This window comes from Lynx canadensis, chromosome B2 (assembly GCF_007474595.2).
Source record: "Lynx canadensis isolate LIC74 chromosome B2, mLynCan4.pri.v2, whole genome shotgun sequence".
In the NCBI taxonomy this organism is placed as follows: domain Eukaryota; kingdom Metazoa; phylum Chordata; class Mammalia; order Carnivora; family Felidae; genus Lynx; species Lynx canadensis.
The window spans coordinates 34,448,298-34,469,888 of NC_044307.1; the positions used below are offsets into that span (position 1 = coordinate 34,448,298).

Below are 21,591 nucleotides of genomic sequence, written 5' to 3' on the forward strand. Positions count from 1 at the left end.
TTCAGACAAGGCCAGTCGAGGCAGGTGGGTGTTGTCCCCACGTCCCCCTGCCCCCTCCCTTCCATACCAGCCCCACTGGGAGGACGAACTAGCCCAGTGACCCTCCTGGATTAGGGGCCAGCCGCTGTCCACTTCTGCAGGGACCACAGGGCCTCCCTGTGCTCTCACTCGGAGTGAGAACATTGGTCAAAAGGCAGAGGGATTTTAGTGAAATCAGCAGTTGCACCCCCAATCTCCCACCCCCAACCCTGGGCTGGGCTGACCCGCCAGGGGGTTGAGGATGGGAGGGCAGTTGATGAGGGCTAAGGGAACCTCCCCACCCCCTCTGCCTTTCCCTGCTTCCTTCTCACCCGCCCCCACAGCGGGGCCAGCTGTTCTCCAGCTGCCAGAAGCTCCCACCCTAGAAGTAGCCATGCTCCGGTTGGGACTGCAGAGGGGGCAGGAGGGGGATGGTGTCTGCCTCCCCCACCTCCAGCACAAGGACCCCTGAGGGACCCGGCCAAGTGGCCACACCCTGCCAGGCTGGGGAGGGAGTACCCTCCTCCCTGGAGTAGGGTACAGATTTTTACAGGAGGAAGCAATTTGCAGAGCCCTAGGAGGGAGGTGGGGAGGCCTCCTCCCCTCTCTCCGGCTTATTAATGTGCTTCCAATTTGGGAATCAAGACTCTCTACACCCACCCCCACTACGCAGGGCACAGGCTTCCTGGGGTACAGAGGGGGCAAGCAGCCCCCCAGGCTTCCTTCCCCAAAGCTGATCCTCACTGTCCCAGCGCTGCGCCCCCCCCCACCCATGTAGGGGAGTGGGAGGTAGAGTCTCAGCGACCTCAAACCTCTGCAGAGAGAAGGGGCCCAGTGACCAGACCTCCCTTCACCCCTACTCTGGGACTCTGTCCTGTCTCATCTTTTTTTTTTTTTTAACTAAGTAATCTCGATGCCCAACGTGGGACTCAAACCCATGACCCCCGAGATCGAGAGTCACATGCTCCCACTGACTGAGCCAGCCAGGCATCCCTGTCTCCTCATCTTGTCCCACTGCAGCGAAGACCAGGAATCCAGCTTGTGGGTAGGGGCAGGGAGGCAGCCAATGGGTAGCTTGGGCAAGTGGGTTTCCCAGTTCTCCATTCACATGCCCACGGCCCGCCTCAGCCTGCCTGCACCCAGGCCCCTGGTACCCTGTGTCACGTGACGTCACGCACTGAGCTGCCACCAGTCCCTTGGTCAATCCCCCCACTATGAGAGTCACAGTGTCCTCTATAAACGCACACAGGCTTCCTCTTGGTCCTCCTCTCTCACGCGCATACTTGTCCAACCCCCACCCCCACCCCCGCCAGCCACTGTCCCGCACAGTCACTGTTACCTGCGTCTCTAGCCTTTGTTTCTTTTTAAACTTTCTACTGTGGTAACCCATACATAACATCACATTTACCATTTTAACCATTTTTAAGTGCCCCATTCAGCGGCATTTACGAACTTTCCTTCTTTGTTTCCGACGGTTATCTTTTTCACGCTCCTCCATGCGGACGCCCCACGAATCAGGGTCCCAGGCCCTCAAGTTCATCACACACGGCACCCGGGGTGTGTCTGGCACAGCCCTGACAGTGGTCACCCACACTGTTCTATGGTCCCAAGCAACCTCAGATAGTGCCCAGCCACAGAGGCCGCCTCAGTCACGCCCCGCGCTTCCCGTGCCACGCGGCGCTGCCCGGGCAGGGTCTGGAGCTCTGGTTCACCTACACGCCTGTTTCCCACCCCTTTATCACGACGGCCGCTCAGCACCGTGTCAGGATGGCTTCTCCTCACACACACCATGTCCTGTCCTAGTTTTCGTCATGTGTCACGAAGAGTGGCACACACAGCCTATCAGAGTTCCTACACACCTGAGGCTCCTTCATATGCTGTTCACACCCACACACATGTAGCCACACCACTGCATCACACATCACGCAGGTGGCTCATTCTGCTTATCACACACACACACACACACACACACACACACACACACACACGGCATCGAACGATCGCAGCGTCCCTCATGTATTCCAAGCATCAGGATCCCATCCAGTGTCAGACAGAGGCTCACATTGTTGGGTCTTCCATAAAACACGTCCCCCATGATGGCCACTCACACACAGAGACCGCGTGCATGGCTTTCTTTCACACACACGCTGAGCCTGTCGTTCATGGTGGCTCCCATATACACACGGTGTCGGTCACTCACACGAGTGTTACAAAGTCACGGGCAATGTCACATAAGGCTTCCCTCGCATACAAGTGCAGCCTCACATGCAGTCACGCAAGCTGGTTTTAGCCGGTTCTGTCACACGCACACCCCCCGCACACGCAGTGTCACCCACACAGAATGTCCCACTCAGCCTCTCTCTCACACACGTCCAGCGTCACACATGGCTGCACTCTCATTTCCCTCTATCACTTCCTGTCCTTTTGGGACTGGCAGGGAGCACAGGAAACAATCAGCACTCTAGGAAACCTCAAGGGCTGAGGCTTTAGGGAGACCCGTGGCCTGACAGGATTCTCTGGCCTCCGGCCTTCTGCGGGACCCTTAGAGGACAGGCAAAGAAGTCCTTTCCCCTCTCGGGTCCTCCTCTGAGGGGCAGCACACCTCCTGCAGACAAGCCTAGGCTGGCACAACCCCAGGAGAGAGGTGAGGCCAGGGCAAGGCCTTGAGGACAGGCCTGAATGTGATCTGCTGACCTCTGACCACAGAAGTTCCCACCATGGCCCCAGGGCTGCCCCACAGGCCCATGGAGACCTGGTTCCTCAAGACCACCCCTCCAACCCCACAGCTTCTGCAGCCCCCATGTGGGAAGAAGAGGCTGTGACCTCCTAGCTTCCTCCACAGCTCTTAAGCTGCAGCATTAATAGCCCTCATGGCTCCCTGGCTCCTTGGGGTCTGGCACCCCAGATCCCTTCCCCTCTCCTCACTGTGGGTGGACTCTTCAGCTCCTCATCCCTTCGTAAGTGAGGAGGTAGGGGGTACTGGTAGCTTCTGTTCCCTTCCAGCTTCTGCCCCGAGCCCCTAGTGGGGTCCAGGAATCTGGCTGAGGGGCAGGCCATCCAAGTGACCTCTCAACACAATTCACCCTGGCCAGCCTTGCCAGACCCCAGGGCCACTTCAGAGGACAAGTTTCCTCAGCTCTGCCTGGCTTCCCTGTCCCTTGCTGTCTGCTGCCTGCAACCCTTTCAGCCATACTCCCCTGGTTTACATACTCCTCAGTCACCCCCTGGTTTGTCCTCACCTTCTTCCTTAGGTCACTGGATCACCCACTCACCTCTCCAGACCTCACCAGGTTCACGTTCCATAATGGAAGGAGAAGGCAGGCCAGCTGACTTGGAGGCTGGGACTCTGGAAGGCGCTCAAAGATAAGGGACCTGAGAAGTCATTTATTCTGAGCAGGGAAACTGAGGGCCCAGATGACACAGGTGGTTAAAAGCCCAGATGGGACCAGATCTCTAGTTCCTTGACCTTCTCTTTGAGATATCCCCTTCTTGTTTTAATATTTCCTCAACTGGCAGAATGCACAGGGTCTACAAACCTGAGGGTGAGGGTGGGAGCACAGACCAGGATGCAGACACACACACACACACACACACACACACACACACACACACAGCTCTGTCCTGCCAATCATTGACCATCCCACTGAGCCATTCCCCAGTCCAAATATGCTAATTAGCATTAATTATTGTTCCCTCCCTTAGGGGGGTGGGAGAAAGGCTCATGAGGTTGAGAATCCAACTGGTTCTTAACCTCTCCCTGAAGAGGGGGCATCAGGGCCCCTGAAATCACCCTCACCTGACAGCCTATTCCTAGAAGATACATCTGTCCATCCCCTACCCACAGGGCGAGCAGGGATCCAGAAGACCATAGAAACATGTCCTGAAGTGACACCCTCCTGGTGGCGGGGGGGGGGGGGGGGGCAGTTCTTGGAAAAGGAGCTACAAGAATCTGGAAGGGAGGAGAACATAATTCTCCCACATCTCCAACTTTTGGGGTCTTTGGATATTCTTCTTGTCCCAGGCTGTCCCCAACATGCTAACCAAGGAGGTGTCCTCGCCCCCTGCACTGGGGTGGAACATGTATACACAGAACCAGCCACAAGAGATGGGATACACAGAGCCGCCATGGGCACCAGCCCCTAGAGCTGTGTCCAGTCCCTACCCCCATCCCCTGCTTTCCTGGACTACAAGTCCAGGCCTGACCTGGTTCTGCCTCTACCTGGAGAGAGAGAAAGCACAGAGGGAGGTGCCCCCTGAGAAGCCCTCCCTCAAGGCCTCATTCTCTCTTGTCCAGAAAGAATCTCTGAGCCCTGGATCAGGGCCTCTCTCCCAAAAAGGTGACAGAGTGGGGTCTCAATGACACTTTCCCGGGGCCTGGCTAGCTGAAAACCAAATGCAGACAGGCACTCCTGACCTTTCCTCCCCAGGCAGGAGTAAAGGGCATGACAGACAATGGTGGTGGGGAGGGAGGGAGGGGGGAGAACAAACCTCCTTCAAACCCTCTAAAGTCTAAACAAGGCTCTGAGGAAGTGTAGCGAAAATAAGGCCCCAAAACCAGCCCCCTTTGGAGCCAGGCTCTTAGAGCCCTGGTCTGGAACTCCGAACCCCCACCCACTGGGGCAGAACTGGACGGAGCTTAGGCCCCTGCCTCTCAGGGGGCACACGCCCAGGGCGCGCAGCTCTGCTCCCAGTCACCCTCCACAATCCAGCGCAGCCACAGGCACCGCGCGCAGGAGCCGGCCTGGACGCCGGGAGGCCGGGCCCGAGGCCTGCGTGGAGCTGGAGCCGGGCGGGCTCGGAGAGAGCGCGAGCCGGGAGTCCAAAGGGCGGCGGGGCCCGGGACTGGGAGTCCTGGGTACGAGCTCCCCAGTGGCAGGGCCCCCGAACCGTGCGCCCCCAAGACCCCTGCCTCGGCACCCCATACTCGGACGGTGGGACAGACGAAGGCACCGGAGACAATCTCCCGGTTCCCCGACCTCCCCCAACCAACTCGTCCGGGTCGCGGGGGGAGGGGGGTAGGGGTGGGAGGGGTGGGCGGGGCTTCCCGGAGAGCTTTTCCCCCCCTTCCCTCTAAACTTCCCGGCACCCAGATCCGGGGCTCAGGCTCAAGCTGGACAATAGCTCGGGGATCTAGCCCCCCGCGAGTGCCCCCCCAATCCAGAACCAGCCAACCAAACCACCTCTCCCAGTACGGCCTCTTCCCGGCGTCCTCCCGGCTTACCTGGTCCGAGCTCGGGGGGGCGCTCCGGCCGGGCCGCTCCGCCGGGCCCGAAAAAGCTGAGAGGGGGGCCGGGGAAGGGGGGTCTTGGGGAGGGGGCTGGCCGGAATGTGCGGAATGAGCCGGGCCGGAGCGGGAGGCGCCGGGCGCGGAGGAGGGAGCGAGCGGGACGGAAAGTTTGTGTTGAGGAGCCGGGGCGGGGGGTGGGGGCTGCGGGGAAGGAGGGGGCGGGGCGCGCAGGGGGGCGGGCACCGACCGGGAGGGGCGGGGCCGGGCCGCGCGGGGCCGCCCCCAGTCGGCGCTCCGGCTGCCCACCCCATGGCTTCGCGACCTGTGGCTGTTCCCGGCCTTCCCGCGCCTAGGCGCTTCGCTCCCCGCCTGCCAGTGCCACGCTCCCAACTTCTCCCTGCACGCCGGGCCTTACCCCACCTCCCCAGGACCCCACCGCAATTTGGGGCTCGGGGCTGGGCGGGGCCGAGGGCGGAGCTCCCGCCTAGCCGGCTGGACTCCCGTCGGGGTGCCGCGTCACGAGGAGCCCCGGGGGGCCGAAGCGCACGGGCCTCAGGGCTCCCTACCCGCACCCCCCCCCCCCACGAGTCCGGAGCTGCCGAGGCGGAGCGCCCTCTCCGGCCCGAGAGCCCGCCCCCAATTCCCGGGGCCCCAGACCCCGCCCCGCCCTGGCGACTGCGCCCTCCATGCCCGGACCCGGTTTGTCTGGTTCTCCCCGAGAGGCTTGTTTCTCGAATTTCTCCCTTTCCCCCTCTTCCCGGACCTCCGGGGCCCTCCCTCTCGGCCCGGGGCCCCCGCGGGGGGCGTCTCGACACTACGAGCCCGCCGAGTTTCGGTAGGACCGGCGCTGGGCGCGGGGGAGGGGACGCGGGAGTGCCCCGGGCCTGGGCGGGAGCGGGGTGGGGGTGTGGGGAGGGAGGCCTCCAGCCCGCCCTCCGGACCTCTCCCGCGCTCCGGACCCCTCCCGCCGCCCAATTCTCGGCACGCGCTGAAGAACCACTGCTCGCTGGGCCTGGGACGCGGCTTTATTGGGGACGTGGGTACCCGGTCTTCGTCCCCCATCACCTACCCCCTCCTCGGAACCCGCCCCACTCCGCGGAGCCCTAGTACGATCCCGGAGGGGGTTAAAACAACACTGACTACTGCTCCTGGACAGGAAGTGACTGGGGCGCGGGGCGGGGAAGGGGGGCGGCTGGTGAAGCGGCGCAGGCTAGCTCCGCGACCAGATGTGTGGCTCCCAACTCCAGATGTTCTTCATCTCTGTCGGACCGCCGTCTGAGCTCCTCCCCTGCCTCGGCCTGTGCCAGGCTGGAGAGTGGATGGAGGTCACTCAGAGACAGTGAGGGGTCAGCCCCCGACAAGAGACGAGTCTTCAGTGGGGGCTTTGGTGAATAGACACTGCAACCCTCCACTGAATCCTTTCCCCCACCCTTGGAGGGCGCTGGGGGCGCTGGGGGCTGCTGGGGTCATTCGCAGGCCAGCTTCCCATCGAAACTGGAGAGGGCGATGGCGAAGGCCTGCAGGGCGCACAGCGGGTACCGGTAGTCTAGGGTGAAGGCGTCCTCGGCCACGCGGCCGAACTGCAGTACAATGTAGTCGGCTGTGGACACAGACAGGGGTGGGGTGGCCCACGACCTCCTGGGTTCCCATTCCTGGCAGACAGCCCCCTCAACACTGGGAACAGTTCCCCTCCCTTGTATTGGAACACTAATCCTCAACCACCCTCTCAAGTATTCACCCCTCCACCCATCCACCCCTTCTTATCTGGCCCAACCAGTCCCACCTGCCGGTTTACCAGACTTCTGACTGACTGTAAGCCCCTGAGGGCAGGGACCCTGCCTTATCTTCTGCCACCTAGGGCTATGTGTATGACAGGCACTTAAATATAGGAACCTGTCACACTTCCCCAAGCCTAGAATCCTTTTCTTTCCATTGTCTCTGGCCTCATTCCTTCTTCCCATCCCCAGACACCAAGTCCCATCTTAGACTGCCAGGCTCTATCTCTTAACTAGCCCCCTGAATCCTTCCTTATCCAGTGGCTCCACTCAACCCCATCCCATATCTGGTCCAGGTTCCCAACCCTAGTCCCAACACCTCCCCCAGCATCCATAGAGACAGGAAGTTGCTAAAAATACCCCTGATCTCTGCAGACCAGGCTCCACCAGAAATGTGATCTGGAGAGCAGTTTTCCAAGGCCTTGGGACAGGTGACACTGGGGAACCATCCCTAGGATGGAGTGGGGGATGGAGAAGTTGCTCAATGGTAGCCAATCCTGGGAACGTGGGTGTCCCTTGGGAGAATATCTTTCCATCCCCAAACTTCCTTAACCCTAGTGGGAACTTCTCCCCCAGGCTTGTAACAGGGACATTTGTACTTAATTGTGTTTTCTGGGCATATCTTTTTTTCCCTAATTCCTCGAGGCCAGGCCTTTGACCTTACTTGAGAGAGGACAATAGAGTAGGCATTCAGAAATGCTTGATTAATATTCCCTACCCCTACAAGGCAGCCATCCTGAAGGGGTTAGGAGCTGGGGCTCTGGAGCCAGACCACCTGCGTTCTCAAGCCAGCTCTACCTCTTAATTGCTTTATGACCTTGGGGAAGTTACTTAACCTCTCTGTGCCTCAGTTTTCTCATCTGCCAAATAGCGACAAAAATACCTTCCTCACAGGGTTATTGAAAAGATTTAATGATTCAGTATCTGTAAAGTCCAGAGAACAGTGCCTAGCACATGGAAAGCACTGTGCAAGTGTTTTTGAAATAAATTTCGATGGCCAGTGGAACCTCCTGGAGTTGCTGCCTTTGGGGAAGGCGCTGCCCTCTCTGAGCCTCAGCACCATCTTTGACCACATAGACGTTGCGCTATCAGTGGTTTTCAAACTCCAGCAGATTAATTCTCCCTTCAACACAGTTTTTCTTACCCAGGGTATCCCAGTATCTACCCCAGGCTCTGGTCAATGCTAGAAAGAAGGCCTGGAACAATGAGCCCCAAGACACCTGCTTGGAATATCTGAGGCTCCTGGGAGCATGGTGTCAATGCCCCTGCAGGAGGGAGTAACCTTCCTGGTTGTTCTGGCTCCAGCAATAAAGGACAGCTGGGGGGGGGGTGGGTGGGTGCAGCGAGAGAGTGAGAGCACGCAAGCGTGCACACAAGAGGGATGGTGGGGAAAGGGCCTCAGTGAGGGTTGGGATTCTGGAGGTGGTGGGAAAAGGGCCTCAGTGAGGGTTGGGATTCTGGAGGTGGTGGCTCGGGCCCTCCGACACTCACGGTCATCGGCGTGAACAATCTGGAAGTTCTTGACGGAGGCTTGTGTGACTCGGCCTTGGAAGTTGAGGGTGTAGGAGCCGCTGTCTTCATTCCAGACGGGGGGCTTGTTGTGCAGCTCGATGAGGCTCTCCAGTGTCTTGTTTTGCCAGCGCACCAGCAACCCATCGCTGGTCTGGGGTGCCAGGGGGAGAATTAGGAAGAGGGCGGTTAGAGGGGGCCGAGGTATCTCGGGACCGAGGGGAAGGGGCCTAGGAACCTGAGCACGCCTTTGCGTGTCTGTGTTAGCGTGCAGCCTGGATATCAACATCTGTTCAGGGGATCCTTGAGAGCACCTTTGGTCTCTGTGGTGTCCTTGTGGGCATGGGCTACATCTGTGAGAACGGGGTTTTGCTGTGGGATGCCAAAGCGGAAGGTTGGAAAGTGGAAAGTAGCATCGGGCACACAGAAGGTGCTCTGGGCTGTGGATACCCAAGGGGTCTTAGGAATGGCCACATGCTGGTACCTGATTACAAGGATGAACCAGACATTCTGGGACCCACAAGGAGCTCACAGTTGCGCTTGCGGAGACAGGTAAACAGTTAAGATGTCCTGGAAGAGAGTTTCTTGAAGGAAGGAATGGTGTCTATATGATAGTGCTCTTGAAATATTTCTTTCCCGAGTTTCCTGAGTCACATTCATGGCTTAGAGTGAGTCCCCTCAAGATCATGTCCTCCCCGAAGCCTTCCTGACCCCATGTCTGATTTAGATGTCTTAGCTGTGAGTCTCCGTGACACCTTGCTTTTATGGTTTCTCCCACTGTACTCTAATGGACAACATTAGATACTCTAAGGGCGGGTATAATAGTTTAATGTCCCTGTGCCTCAGTTTCCCTCACAACAGAGTATTGTGAGGATTAAATAAGTTAATAGTGCATGGAATGTTATTCAGATCAGTTCCTGGCACAGAGTAAATGCTCAGTAAATATCATGGTTCTGATGGTAACTGTTGTGTTGATTTTGGATCCTCGGTGCCTGGCTTTAATGAATGATCATAGAATGAATGAATTGTGAAACGGAAAAGAGTTACCTAAAGCAGCACAGGGTGGTTCTTACGAAGCCCAAACATGCTCAGGACGCACTGCCTCTGGAGCATTTGTGTGTTTGTTCCAGGCATGGAAGGAGTAACTGTGGGACCCTACATGCCTCGTGCCCCGTGGAAAGTCAATACGGTGTGACTTTCCAGCAGGGAAGGATGCATGATCAGCTGGTGGCTGTGATTTTTCATTGTAAATGAGTAAAGTGACTTGACTAAGAGCATGGAGCATGCCAGTCCGTCTGTCTGTGAAACCTTGGGCTCACTGACTTGCAGTGCTAAGGCAGCGGAGCAAGGGACTGACACCTAAGGAGGCCACCTCCCCCCAGGACATCTCTCCATCTTACCCTCTCCCTCTCACACACACACACACACACACACACACACACACACACAAACAAGCAACCTTTGCTTTTTAAAATAAAAGTCAAATCATGTCACTCCTGAGAACCCTGCTGTGGCTTCCTGTTTCTCCCAGGGGTAGAAACCAGTTGTACAGGTCCAATCTACCCCTCACTCTCACCTCTCACCTCAAACCCACCAGGCACCACTCTGCCTCAGGGCCTTTGCACTGGCTCTTCCCACTGCCTGGATGCTCTTTCCCCAGATATCCACAGGCTTGCTCCCTCACCTCCTTCAGGTCTTTGCTTAAATGTCACCTTCTCAGTGAGGCCTACTCTGACCACCGTATTTAATATGGAACACGCACGCACATCTGTCTTCTGTTTGATGTTTTCTTTTTTTTCCCATACCACTTATCGCCTTCTAACGTACTATACAATTTTTTTGCTTATCACAATTATCGTCTACTGTCCGTCTCCTCCACTAGAATGCCAGCTTCATGAGGTCAGATCTTTGTTTTATTCACTGACATCTTCCAGTTTCCTAGAATAATCCTCAGCACTCAATATACATGTGTTGAATGAATATATGAATGGATGGTCTGGGGTAAACTGGAAAAAAAGTCCTCATTGCATTTGTTTCTGTGAATTCAATGACGAAACCCCTGAATTCATTCCACAAGTTTCCAGAATGAATTTGTGACACAGGGTGATGAGTGTGCTCCGGAAGTTGGGTGTGGGCAAGCTGAGCCCCCACCCCCCCAGCTCCCCAGGAGTGGGTCATGGGTGGGTCACATGGGAGTAGGACCCTCAGGGAGAGGTGTCAGGGAGGTGCTGGGCTCACATTTCGCGGCCGGATGGGGACCCTCTCGTTCTCCGTATTCATGCCTGGGATGATGACCGTCATGCGCCGGGGACCTCGGAAGCCCAACACGTTGGTTTCCTGGGAGGGGCACACCTGTCAGGTCGGCCCCTTCAAAGGGGAGGGTGCTGCCAGGGGGCCCAGGCCGAGTTCTCACATAGATCACAGCTGCCAGCTCCTGCCGAAGGCGCCCCACATCAGTGCTGCCTCCTCCGCGGTGCGGGTTCTGCCCGTTGTCAAAGACGGTGAAGCGGTTGCCCAGGAGATTGGACCTGCAAGCAGGGTGGAGGGGGCAGGGCTGAGGGGATTCTGTACCCCTCCTCCAAGACCCTTCCTCCCAGCCAGGCAATTCGGAGAGCTTCCTGTGTCAAGGCTATGGGTGTCGTAGGACAGAGCAATTCATGTCCTCTGCCCCACGCTTCCCTCATGAGATCTTCTTTAAAGCTGGATCTGGAAGGACACTGGGCAGCCTTCAGATCTCAAATCCATCTCTTACTGTGTGACCCTAGGCAAGCTAAACTCTCTGAGCCTCAACTTCCCCCTCTGTAAAATGGGCATAATAACAGTATTTTCCTCATTTGGCTAATAAAAGGATTAAATGGATTAATATTTGGAAATTAGAACTATGCCTGACACATAGGTAGACTGTATGTGTTTATTAACACATAAATAAAAGAAATAAGGCCTGACTCAGGGATTCACCTTCCCCTTACCTCTCAGATTTGCAGTGCGGATTAGAGGAGATATATGGGGAGACACAGCACAGGGTAGGTGCCAGATATTTGTTTATTCATTGACTTAGTAAATGTTTATTGAGTAGCTACTATGTGCCAGGTGCTAGGAATTCAACCATGAACAAGACAGGCATGGACATTGCCCTCATGGACCTTATGACCTATTCCAAGTGAGGTACAGGGCCGAGTAGCATGGGCATCACCTGGATGCTTATTAGAAATGAAGAGGGGCACCTGGGTGGCTCAGTCGGTTGAGCATCCAACTCTTGATCTCAGGGTTCTTGCAACTGAGCCTCACATTGGGCTCTGCTGACAGCGCAGAGGCTGCTTGAGATGCTCTCTGTCCCCCCCCCCCGCCACTTGCCCTCTCTTTCTCTCACAAAATAAATAAATAAACGTAAAAAAAAAAAAAGTGAAGAATCTACATTAAAAAAAAAAAAAAGTGGTGCCTAGGTGGCTCAGTCGGTTGAATGTCCGACTTCTGCTCAGATCATGATCTCGCGGTTCGTGGGTTCGAGCCCTGCGTCAGGCTCCATGCTGACAGCTCGGAGCCTGGAGCTTGCTTCCGATTCTGTCTCCCTCTCTCTCTGCCCCAACCCACTCACGTTCTGTCTCTGTCTCTCTCAAAAAGAAAAAGAAAAGTGAAGAATCTTGCCCCAAACCCAGACCCACTGAGCCATTTTAACAACACTTCCAAGTGATCTGTACACATTTAAAGTGTGGGAACCCCTGGGTCAGGGGACGTTTCCAGAGGGTCCAGTGTGGTGGACACTGCCGGGCACAGGGAGACGAAAGTGACCCGCCATGGCGTTCTTGCGGTCCTGGGCCTCCCAGCCCTACCTCAGCTTCCCAATGAAATTCTCCCCTCCTCGAGACAGATTGGTAGGGTCGCTGGAGATGAGGTAATTGGCCGTCTTGCTACGTTTCCGCTTCCTGCCAGCCAAGAGGAACACCTGGGGACAGGGGGAGACAGGTGACAGAGGATGGGAGGCAAAGATGGGTGAAGGAAAGAGAAGGGTGGGAGGCGAGAGAAGGCCTATTTGTCCTGTATCCACCACTCTCCCCCCCCCCCCATTTGGCTCTAGCTCCACCCTCAGCCTGGGTCCTGCCCCCTGCCCTCTCTCTCCCCTGCCGCCTCTCCCCTACCCACCTTCTTCTCTGTGTCCAGGTGCAGGAAGTAGGAGGGATACAGGCCCCGATCCATGCCCTTCTTGTCCCGGGTCAGCTTGCAGCGAACTGTCCGGCCCTGAGGGGCAGGCCGAAGCACAAACTCCCGGGGTTCATCCACTTCCACGGGTGGAGATGGGGCTCTCTCCTCCTTCTGGGTGGGGGCACAGCATGTATCAGCCTACAGCACTAGCTCCTCTGCCCTCAGCAGGTCCCCGGAGCTGGGACACAGGCAGGGTGGGCCGGACAACTCACCGCTTTCTGTGTGGGAAGAGAACAGACGGGCCAGCTACAGTGGGCTGGGCCCCTCACACTTCCCCAGCGGCTCAGCAGCCCACGTTAGGAGGCTCTGGGGAGCTCGGCGCTTTCTTTTTTGCTTAGCTTGTGGTTAAGAGCCTGGGCTCTGGAACCAGACAGCTTGGATTCAAATCCTGATTCCACCACTAACTCTTTACCCAGTTTCCTTTTTAATTTGTTTTTAATGTTTATTTTTGAGAGAGAGAGAGAGTGTGAGCAGGCGAGGGGCAGAGAGAGGGAAACAGAATCCGAAGCAGGCTCCAGGCTCTGAGCCGTCAGCACGGAGCCCGATGCGGGGCTCGAACTCACGAACTGCGAGATCATGACCTGAGCCAAAGTTGGACGCTTAACCAACTGAGCCGCTCAGGCGCCCCAACTCTTTACCCAGTTTAACTGTGACTCGGTGTTTCCATCTGAGAAATGCATAAGTTGGGGCTGGACACCCGGGACAGACCTTACTTAATTGATACATTAAACAAACACTCCTATAAAGCCTACCAATGTGCCAGGCATAGTTCTAAGGATCTTCCAAATGTTACATGGTTTAATTCCCTTCTCAGTAACTACTGAAGTAGTTGTCCAATTTTACTGATGAAGGAGCTGAGGCTCAAAGAGGCTAAGCAACTTGCCCAAGTTCATGTAGCTAGTAAGAAGTGTAACTAGGCTTTAAATGCTGTGCAGCCTCCTGTGAGAGCCAGGGCCTTAGAAAGACCTTCCTTCAGTGGACACGATGTCAAGGGGTGAACTGAGGTGAGGCCGAAGGTATGAATTGCTGTGTTCTAAGCACATAGTGTTACCGTAGTATTAGCTACTGGTATTATTATACTGTGTAGTAAATATTCAGTGAATGTGGTAGCCAGCCTTCAAGACGAGCCCCAGTGGTCCTTGCCTCCTGGTATTTACACCCTTGTGTAGTCCCCTTCCACACTGTATCAGGGTCGGTGTTTCTGACCAATGGAATATAGCAGAAGTGATGGGTCACTTCTAAGTGATTAGTCTAAGGCTAGGTCATGAAAGATATCTTGCCTTCTCCTTGCTGTCTCTCTTGGGCCACTCTTTTTTTTTTTTTTTAATTTTTTTTTTCTTTTAACGTTTATTTATTTATTTATTTTTTTTTTTAAATTTTTTTTTTTCAACATTTATTTATTTTTGGACAGAGAGAGACAGAGCATGAACGGGGGAGGGGCAGAGAGAGAGGGAGACACAGAATCGGAAACAGGCTCCAGGCTCTGAGCCATCAGCCCAGAGCCTGACGCGGGGCTCGAACTCACGGACCGCGAGATCACGACCTGGCTGAAGTCGGACGCTTAACCGACTGCGCCACCCAGGCGCCCCTAACGTTTATTTATTTTTGAGACAGGGAGAGACAGAGCATGAACAGGGGAGGGGCAGAGAGAGGGAGACACAGAATCTGAAGCAGGCTCCAGGCTCTGAGCTGTCAGCACAGAGCCCGACTCGGGGCTCGAACTCACGGACCGCGAGATCATGGCCTGAGCCGAAGTCGGCCGCTTAACCGGCTGAGCCACCCAGGTGCCCCTCTTGGGCTACTCTTGAGCCCTGAGAGAAGTTGGCTGCCATTGTCATGAGAACAGTCAGGCAGCCCTATGGAGAGGGCCCCAGCCAACAATCATGACAGTGAACCATTCTAGAAGTGGATTCTTTATTTCCAGTCAAGCTTTCAGAGTGACTGCAGACCCAGCTGACATCTTGACTGCAATCTCATGAGACCCCCGAGCCAGAAGTACGTGCCTCGCTAAGCCACTCCTACATTCCTGACTTACAGGAATGAAGAAAATAAATGTTTGTTGTTTTGAGGCACTAAGTTTTGGGGTGGTTTGCTACACAGCAATACAGAGGTAAGACAATGAATGAATAGATAAGCTTATTTTGCTCAGGGAAAAACTCCTCAGAGCAGTTTGGTTGCATTACACCGTAGGGTGGCCTGGCCTGGCCTGGCGACCCCGCAGCTGCCCTTCTGCTTCTCACAAACCTGGTGCCGTCTGCCCTCATGTGCTATCCCTCACAAGAGGCGGGGACAAGGGACTGCCAGCCCCCGGTGTGTGCTACGTGAGAGTCACTGGGAATCCCCGATGATACGCTGTGGTTGGCTGTTTTTGCTGAGGGCAGGTTGGGACTGTGTGTGAGGTGAGGCTGGTGGCAGCGAGCAGGCCCTTAGCCTGCGGACCCTTGAACATCTTCTCCACTCTGGGCTGCTCCAGAAGAAACTTTGGAAACACAAGACTATGTTTGGAATGTGATGTGGAGAAAGCCAGAGCTTATTCAAACATTTCCACAGCTGTCAATTTCTAGAGCCTACTGTACTGAAGGCTGTGCCGAGGTTATATTCCCCGTGGGAGATAATAAACTGGCCTTGCAGTCTATATATCGGTACCTGGTGATGTGGGTCCCCCAAGACCCGACCACTCTTGAACAGGCTCAAAAGCCCACATGGCCAAGCCCCCAGCCCTGCCCTCATGGTGATCTCTCTGCTTGTGGAAACCAATTTCTCAAAGACTTTCATCGCTTTCTTTCTCCAACTGGCCCTCTCTCTCCTGCTTGGTCCCGCCTGTGCATGTCGGTACCTGAGTCCTATTTGTGAGGAAGAGGAATATTCAAACTGTTAACAACCTGTTCTGCTCATGGAGAATGCCCGCTCAGAATGGATGCTGGTGGGCCTGGGGGAGGGCGCAGGAGGCCCCTGTCAGCCACTGTTAACCCTTCAGTTGCTGGAAGGGTGGGTGGTCCGGGGTGGGGGAGCAGAAAGCACTTGGAGAACTTAGAGCAGTAGCATGCAAATATTCTTACAACTCCTACAGCCAGCCAGTGTGCCCACGGGTGAGTACACGTGTCCCTGTCTGCCTGTGAGTTCTACCTCCCAGATACAGAAAATGAGTGTCTCAGGGAACCTGGGGGGCTCAGTTGGTTGTGTCCAACTTCAGTTTGGGTCACGATCTCACGGTTTGTGAGTTCAAGCCCTGCATCGGGCTCTGTGCTGACAGTTTGGAGCCTGGAACCTGCCTCAGATTCTGTGTTTTCCTTTCTCTCTGCCCCTCCCCTGCTCGTGCTCTCTCTCTCTCTCAAAAATAAAATAAAACATTTAAAAAAATTAAAAAGAAAAAGAAAACGGGGTCTCTTCATATTGGGGCCGTGTGAGCCTCTCTGACCATGTCTGATGTTAGGCTGCGGAGGGGAGGGCTTAGAGCCCAGATAACATCAGGCCCCCGGGGCACCAATCCCAGCATGGTGACCCCACAACAGCCTTTTCTTTTCTCACAAGTCTGGTGCCCTTTGTCCTCCTAGCCTGTCATCAGAGAGGGAGTCATGATTCTAACCCCAAGTGACTTCATGGCCCCAGCCCCCCAGCAAGGTTCCACACTCCAGTCCCCCAAACCCAGGCCCCTGCCACTGCTCCCTGAGGACATCAGTCCCCTTCCCCTCTGGGCCCCAACCTTTTTGCCTTTTCCTTTCGCTTTGCCCTTCTGATTGCTGTTCTTTGTCACTTCTTCCTCCTCTTCCTCTTCCTCCTTCCTCTCCTCTTCTGAGCCTTTGGGAGTGCCTGGGCGTGGAACGAGCCTGTTAACCCCTTACCTTGCAGGGCACTTCATGGTTTGCAAAGTACATCTAACACCCGTGTCTCACATGGACCCTCCCCACAACCACAAGAGAATCATCCCACATTACTATTATAGGGGCCTCAGAAAGGCTACAATACCTGCCTTAATAGTCACAGCTATTAACGTGGGCAGGTCAAGATGCCTCCCAAGTCTTCTGACTCCAGGACCCCCAGGACTGTCTCTAGATGTCCTGATACCGGAGGCCACTGCCACCCACCTTTCTTCTTCCGAGCTTTCTCAGCGGGGCCATCTTCCCCCACCAGAAACATGGCTGCTGGGCTCTTCTTTGTCACTCTAGTCGGGCTCATTGAGGTGTCCTTGTCAGCCTCCCCAGACCCTGTGTGTGTGGATGTGAAGGAGTCACCCTCCACCACACCCGGAGTCCCCTGTTCCTCCAGAGGCTAGTCTCACCTTTCTTCTTTGTCTTTCTCATCTTGGTCCCCTCCCCCGCTGGTACCTCCTTCTTCTTCATTCGAAGAGGTTTGGATGGGGGGACAGGGCTTCCCAGGTCCCCTGGAAATGGAGGTAGGGGTTAGACAAAGAAGAGCCTGTTGGGGCTGAAGGCCACCTTCCAACCCACTCATCATGGCCTGACAAGGGCCCAGAGTCTGTCTTCTGCTCATCAAGTTTTAATCCTGAGTCCATAAAGGGCTAGACAAACACAAGGAGCTTATTGGTGTTACAGAATACATGAATGAATGAATGAATGAATGAAACCCAGCTCCCATGCCATCCCCAGAAAACCCCCTCTGGCAGGTGATACAGAGAGCACTCTCTCCCTCTCCCACAGGGGCCCAAGGTGCCAGCTACCTGTCCACCTTTAAACCAGACTGGGGTACCTGTAGGGTGAGGTGCCCAGGCCAGAGAGCCATCACAGCATTTATGCATTGACTGATTTTTACAGTAATCACTTTGATGCTTTTATGGAAATTATAACAATAATTCAGATTGAGTTTTTTAAAAAGCTGAAAAATCACAACGAAAACTAAAATCCTCTGCCCTCCCTGGCTCACAGAGCCCCCAGGCAGGCTATGCACTTAAGGACCATCAGGGGGACGACACCACCAGGGAGAGAAACTCTCGTGTCCAGGCACTGGGTAACTTCTTGATGTGTGAACTCCGGCGTATCGACGAGGCCCCCAAGCCGCTGAAGGACAGGGCTAGTTTTACACGTCTGTGTGCTCCCTTCTTACCCTCAACACTCACCCTTCTGACCCTGGGCCTTGGCCCTCCTCTCCTTGATGCCTGTGGAAGTCTTCTCTTTAGGAGGCTTCTTGGGAGGCAGAGGGGTTTTCTCTTTCTTTTCCTCCTCCTCCTCTTCCTCTTCCTCTTCATGGTCTTCCTCTTCTTCCTCCTCATCCTCTGTAGGCAGAAACTCCTCATAATGGGGGCTGGGATGTGTCCCATTAGCTGGGGGCTCAGTCCCCTCCAGATTGCTGGGAAATGAGAGCCAGAGGCGGGAGGCTCTCCTGGAACAGGAGGGAGTGACCTCAGGCTGCTTGGGGGAGTGAGCTGGAGTTGGGGGGAATGCTAGGGGCTAGGCAATCCTGTTCTGGGGGGATGCCCTTGTCTGTAGCACCTTCCCCTCTCTCTCTCTGGGACTCTCACCTCCTCACACATTCCTGCCTGTCTTCCAGTTTGGCCCTTCTCTGCCCCCAGTGACCGCACCTGGGCTGTTTCTCACGGTTTCTCCTACTTCGCTGCTCCCTGTCCTTGTCTGTTTCTGACCTCCAGCCAGACGCATCTGGGCTACCTCTGGCCCCTAGCTGTAGTTGAAGACAAAACTCTCAACCCCTCCGTGCCTCAGTTTCCCCATCCGGAAATAAAGGGTTTTCTTTGTTTTGTTTTGTTTTCTGGCTCAAAGAGAAGGCCAGAGAAGGGGAGGCGGTTTCCCCGAGTTTTCCGCCTCTCTGTCGCTGTTCTTGTCCAGCCACTTGGCTCCCTCTCTCCAGCGCCCCCCTCCCAACCTTCCCGCCGGCCTCTCACCGTCTACTGCGTCCCGGGCTCGCGCTACCAGGAAGGTTTCCCGCGGGTCGCGTTTGGCCTCGGGGTCTCTGAGGAACTTGGTGTAGACCGTCTGCGGCGTCCGGGCCTCGGGCGGCTGCGGGGCGGGCTCCTCCCGCGGCTTCCCCCTCCGCCCGGCTGAGCCGAGAGGCCGGGGTCAGGCAGGGCCAGACCCCCTCCTCCGACGGCGCCGGAGCCCTGGCCGCTGCCCCCTCCAGCTCCTCGCGGTGGGGATCTCCCCCGGCTTTCATTCATCGCCCGCCCGGCCCCCACGCACTTCGACTCCGGCCGGCTCCCACCCCTCCATTTCCCTTCCTCTGCACCCCCTCGAGGCTCCAGGACCGGCCGCAGCCTTCCCGCGTCCCTCACCCTTGGGGGCACCCCCGGGCTCGGCCCCCCGCCCGCCTCCAGGTTTCCTCCGGGGCTTGGATCCCTCGGGGCAGGGGGACTCGGGGGCTTCCGTCCTTTTCTTCCTCAACTTCTGCCCCTTGGCGGGTCGCTGCTGAGTGGGGGTCAGGAGGAGGGAGAGGAAAGAAAGGGGGGGGGCTCTGAGGGCTGACCATGACCCTCTAATCTCTTGAGCCGCCAGAAATAACCGCGGATTATCGGGAGGGGAACAGCAGCCTCCTTCTTGGGGTGGAGAACCATGACCCCTCCCGTGCACCATGGCCACCCCCAAAGGCCCCAAGGCCCAATTCCTCCCCTGGACATCCCATGCCCCCAAACATCCCTTTCCTCGAAGACACACACACACGCACACACACACACACCCTAAAGGAAAGCAACCTCCAGACGCTGCCGAAGGGGAATGAGTCTCACTCCCGGATCCGCTACCCTGAGGAGGTTTACAGACAGTTGAGGCGGGGGTGGGGGGTGGGGGGTGGGGGGCTCTCCCTGCCTCCTTTCCAAGCAGGGGCGACATACCTGCTTGGGGCGCTGCTGGATATCCGAGCCTTCCTCCTCATGTCCGCTGAGGGTAGCAAAGGAATCAGACTGTCTTCCTCCCCTTTTCCTGCCCTTCCCCAGCCCCTCCACCTGGGCCCCCCAGGGTTCAGGTAGGTTGAGGTGGGGGGGGCACTTCCGGACCTGTCCGAGGCCCACACCTCTCGGAGGGTGTCGTCCTGCAGCGGCATGGTGCATTCGCCTATCCACACCCCCTTCTCTGGCCACCGTGCAGCTCTAGGAGCCTCCCAGTGCCCCCCCCCCCTCGCCCCTCCCCGGCTAATCCAGGCTCAACTTCACCCCACCTCCCGCTGGCTCAAGGGGGTGGCAGCACTGTGGGAGGTGCTCCTGCCCACAAACCCCTCCACCACCAATCCCAGCCCACTGAGGGAAGAGGCCGAACTCCCAAGTCCTTCTCAGACCACCCTGCAGCCTGGAAGATGCCATCACTGTGCCAGCACCACCCTCCCCTCACCCAGCTTTGGGTTAGAGGTGCTGATTTGTAATTCGTTGGGGGACAGTGGGGTGTGGGAAGAAAATCTTAGATCAGATCCTGTATTTATATTTATTTTTCATAAAAAATAAGAACTAGGATTTACTAATAGTTAATATATATGGATCAACAGAAGGCTGTGTATATACAGTACTTTGCTGAGAAATATGCCTAATCGTGGGCGTACACTTAATTTTTTTTTTTTTTTTTTACAGATAGGGAACATGCTTTTTTAAAAGTTTAGAGACCAGAGATATGGTATTTTTTGTGCTTTGTGTGTGTGTGGTTTTTTTAAATTTTGTTTTTTGTTTTTTTTTTTTCAGGTAATCTCTGTGCCCAAGGTGGAGCTCAAACTCACGACCCTACGCATGACACGGAGATCAAGAATCACCTGTGCTACCAACTGAGCCAGCCAGGTGCCCCCCAAAGATATAGTGTTGATGTGATTATATCATAGGAGGAGTTTGGTTAAATGCTGAGGAAGCCCAGAGGAGGGGCTCCAATCAGGTGTCCTGGAGGCTTCCTGCAGTCTGATCTAAAATTTAAAAGTTGAGAGAGGGGCACCTGAGTGGTTCAGTCAGTTACGTGACCAACTCTTGATCTTGGCTCAGGTCATGACCTCACAGTTCGAGCCCACATCAGGCTCCACGCTGACAGCTTGGAGCCTGCTTGGGGTTCTCTCTCTCCCACCCTCTCTCTCTGCCCCTCTCCTGCTCATGTTCTTTCTCTCTCTCTCTAAGTCAATAAATAAACTTTAAAAAAAATTTAAAGATAATGAATAGGAGTTCTACACGTAAAAAAAAAAAAAAAAGTGGGATGGGTTACCTGGAAAGGGACAAGGTAAAGGCCTAGAAGTGGGACATGGCCAGATGTGTTCAAAGGTTTAGCACTAGGAGGCAGGCAGTCATCTCACGAATGGGTCAGCCCTGAGCTCTGCCACTTAAGGGCTGAACGTCCTTGGATGACTTGCTTAGCCTCTCTGAGCCTCCATTTCCTCATTTATAAAATGGGCTCGACCTGGTAAGAGTATTGTTCGGATTCAGTGAAATGGGCAGGTGGAAAGGGGCATACAGTGAGCACTCAATACTTGGTAATATTATGTACCCCTTTTCAGTGCACTTGTATTTCATCTCTTTCTCCTTTGCATTTACAACACAACTTGACACACGATTGGGGTTTGTTTTTTGAATGGGTTAATGAGTGCATTTTTAATTTCATTTGATTCTCACAAGAGTCCAGTGAGACAGGGTAGAGGTTATTATCTCCATTTTATAGATGGGCAAACTGAGGCTTGGGGAGGAGAAGTGAGTGCTTGGGAAGTGCTCAGGGTCAGCTAGATCCTAAAGTTGCTTTGTTGGGGCTTGAATCCAGATAGAACTCCTGTCAGGGTTTTTGTCCTTAACCTGTGCATGTTTCATTCAGTCACAAGGATTAGAGATGAGATTTAAAAATTTTTTTTAATGTTTATTTATTTTTGAGAGAGAGAGAGAGTGAGACGGGAGGAGCAGAAAGAGGAGGCAGACACAGAATCCAAAACGGGCTCCAGGCTCTGAGC

At 55.3% G+C, this 21,591-nt stretch overlaps 1 protein-coding gene across 2 annotated transcripts; it reads right to left on the reverse strand.

The window, feature by feature from the left end:
- Positions 1 to 6,711: 6,711 nt before the first annotated feature.
- On the reverse strand, positions 6,712 to 19,964 carry TULP1 (TUB like protein 1). Of its 2 annotated transcripts, XM_030315331.1 has the most exons (15): positions 19,688 to 19,964; positions 19,526 to 19,571; positions 19,007 to 19,100; positions 18,584 to 18,739; positions 17,804 to 17,959; positions 17,009 to 17,110; positions 16,815 to 16,934; positions 16,433 to 16,539; positions 12,942 to 12,947; positions 12,670 to 12,840; positions 12,360 to 12,472; positions 10,943 to 11,057; positions 10,768 to 10,866; positions 8,512 to 8,683; positions 6,712 to 6,845 (listed from the first exon to the last, which is right to left on the reverse strand). In XM_030315331.1, exons 1-15 carry the CDS (start codon positions 19,732 to 19,734, stop codon positions 6,712 to 6,714), a joined length of 1,638 nt encoding a protein of 545 aa, XP_030171191.1. In that variant the 5' UTR covers positions 19,735 to 19,964. The 2 variants fall into 2 exon arrangements, with proteins under 2 accessions (XP_030171191.1, XP_030171192.1); XM_030315332.1 differs by lacking the exon at positions 18,584 to 18,739.
- Positions 19,965 to 21,591: the final 1,627 nt, after the last annotated feature.

Excerpts from the sequence above, each read along its gene's own strand:
- TULP1 (XM_030315331.1), bottom strand. The coding sequence starts at position 19,734 with ATGCCGCTGCAGGACGACACCCTCCGAGAGGTGTGGGCCTCGGACAG. Across the intron at positions 17,960-18,583 it reads AGCCCGGGACGCAGTAGACG|AGGATGAGGAGGAAGAAGAG; the intron begins GTGAGAGGCCGG and ends TTCTGCCTACAG. Across the intron at positions 11,058-12,359 it reads AATTTCATTGGGAAGCTGAG|GTCCAATCTCCTGGGCAACC; the intron begins GTAGGGCTGGGA and ends CCCTGCTTGCAG.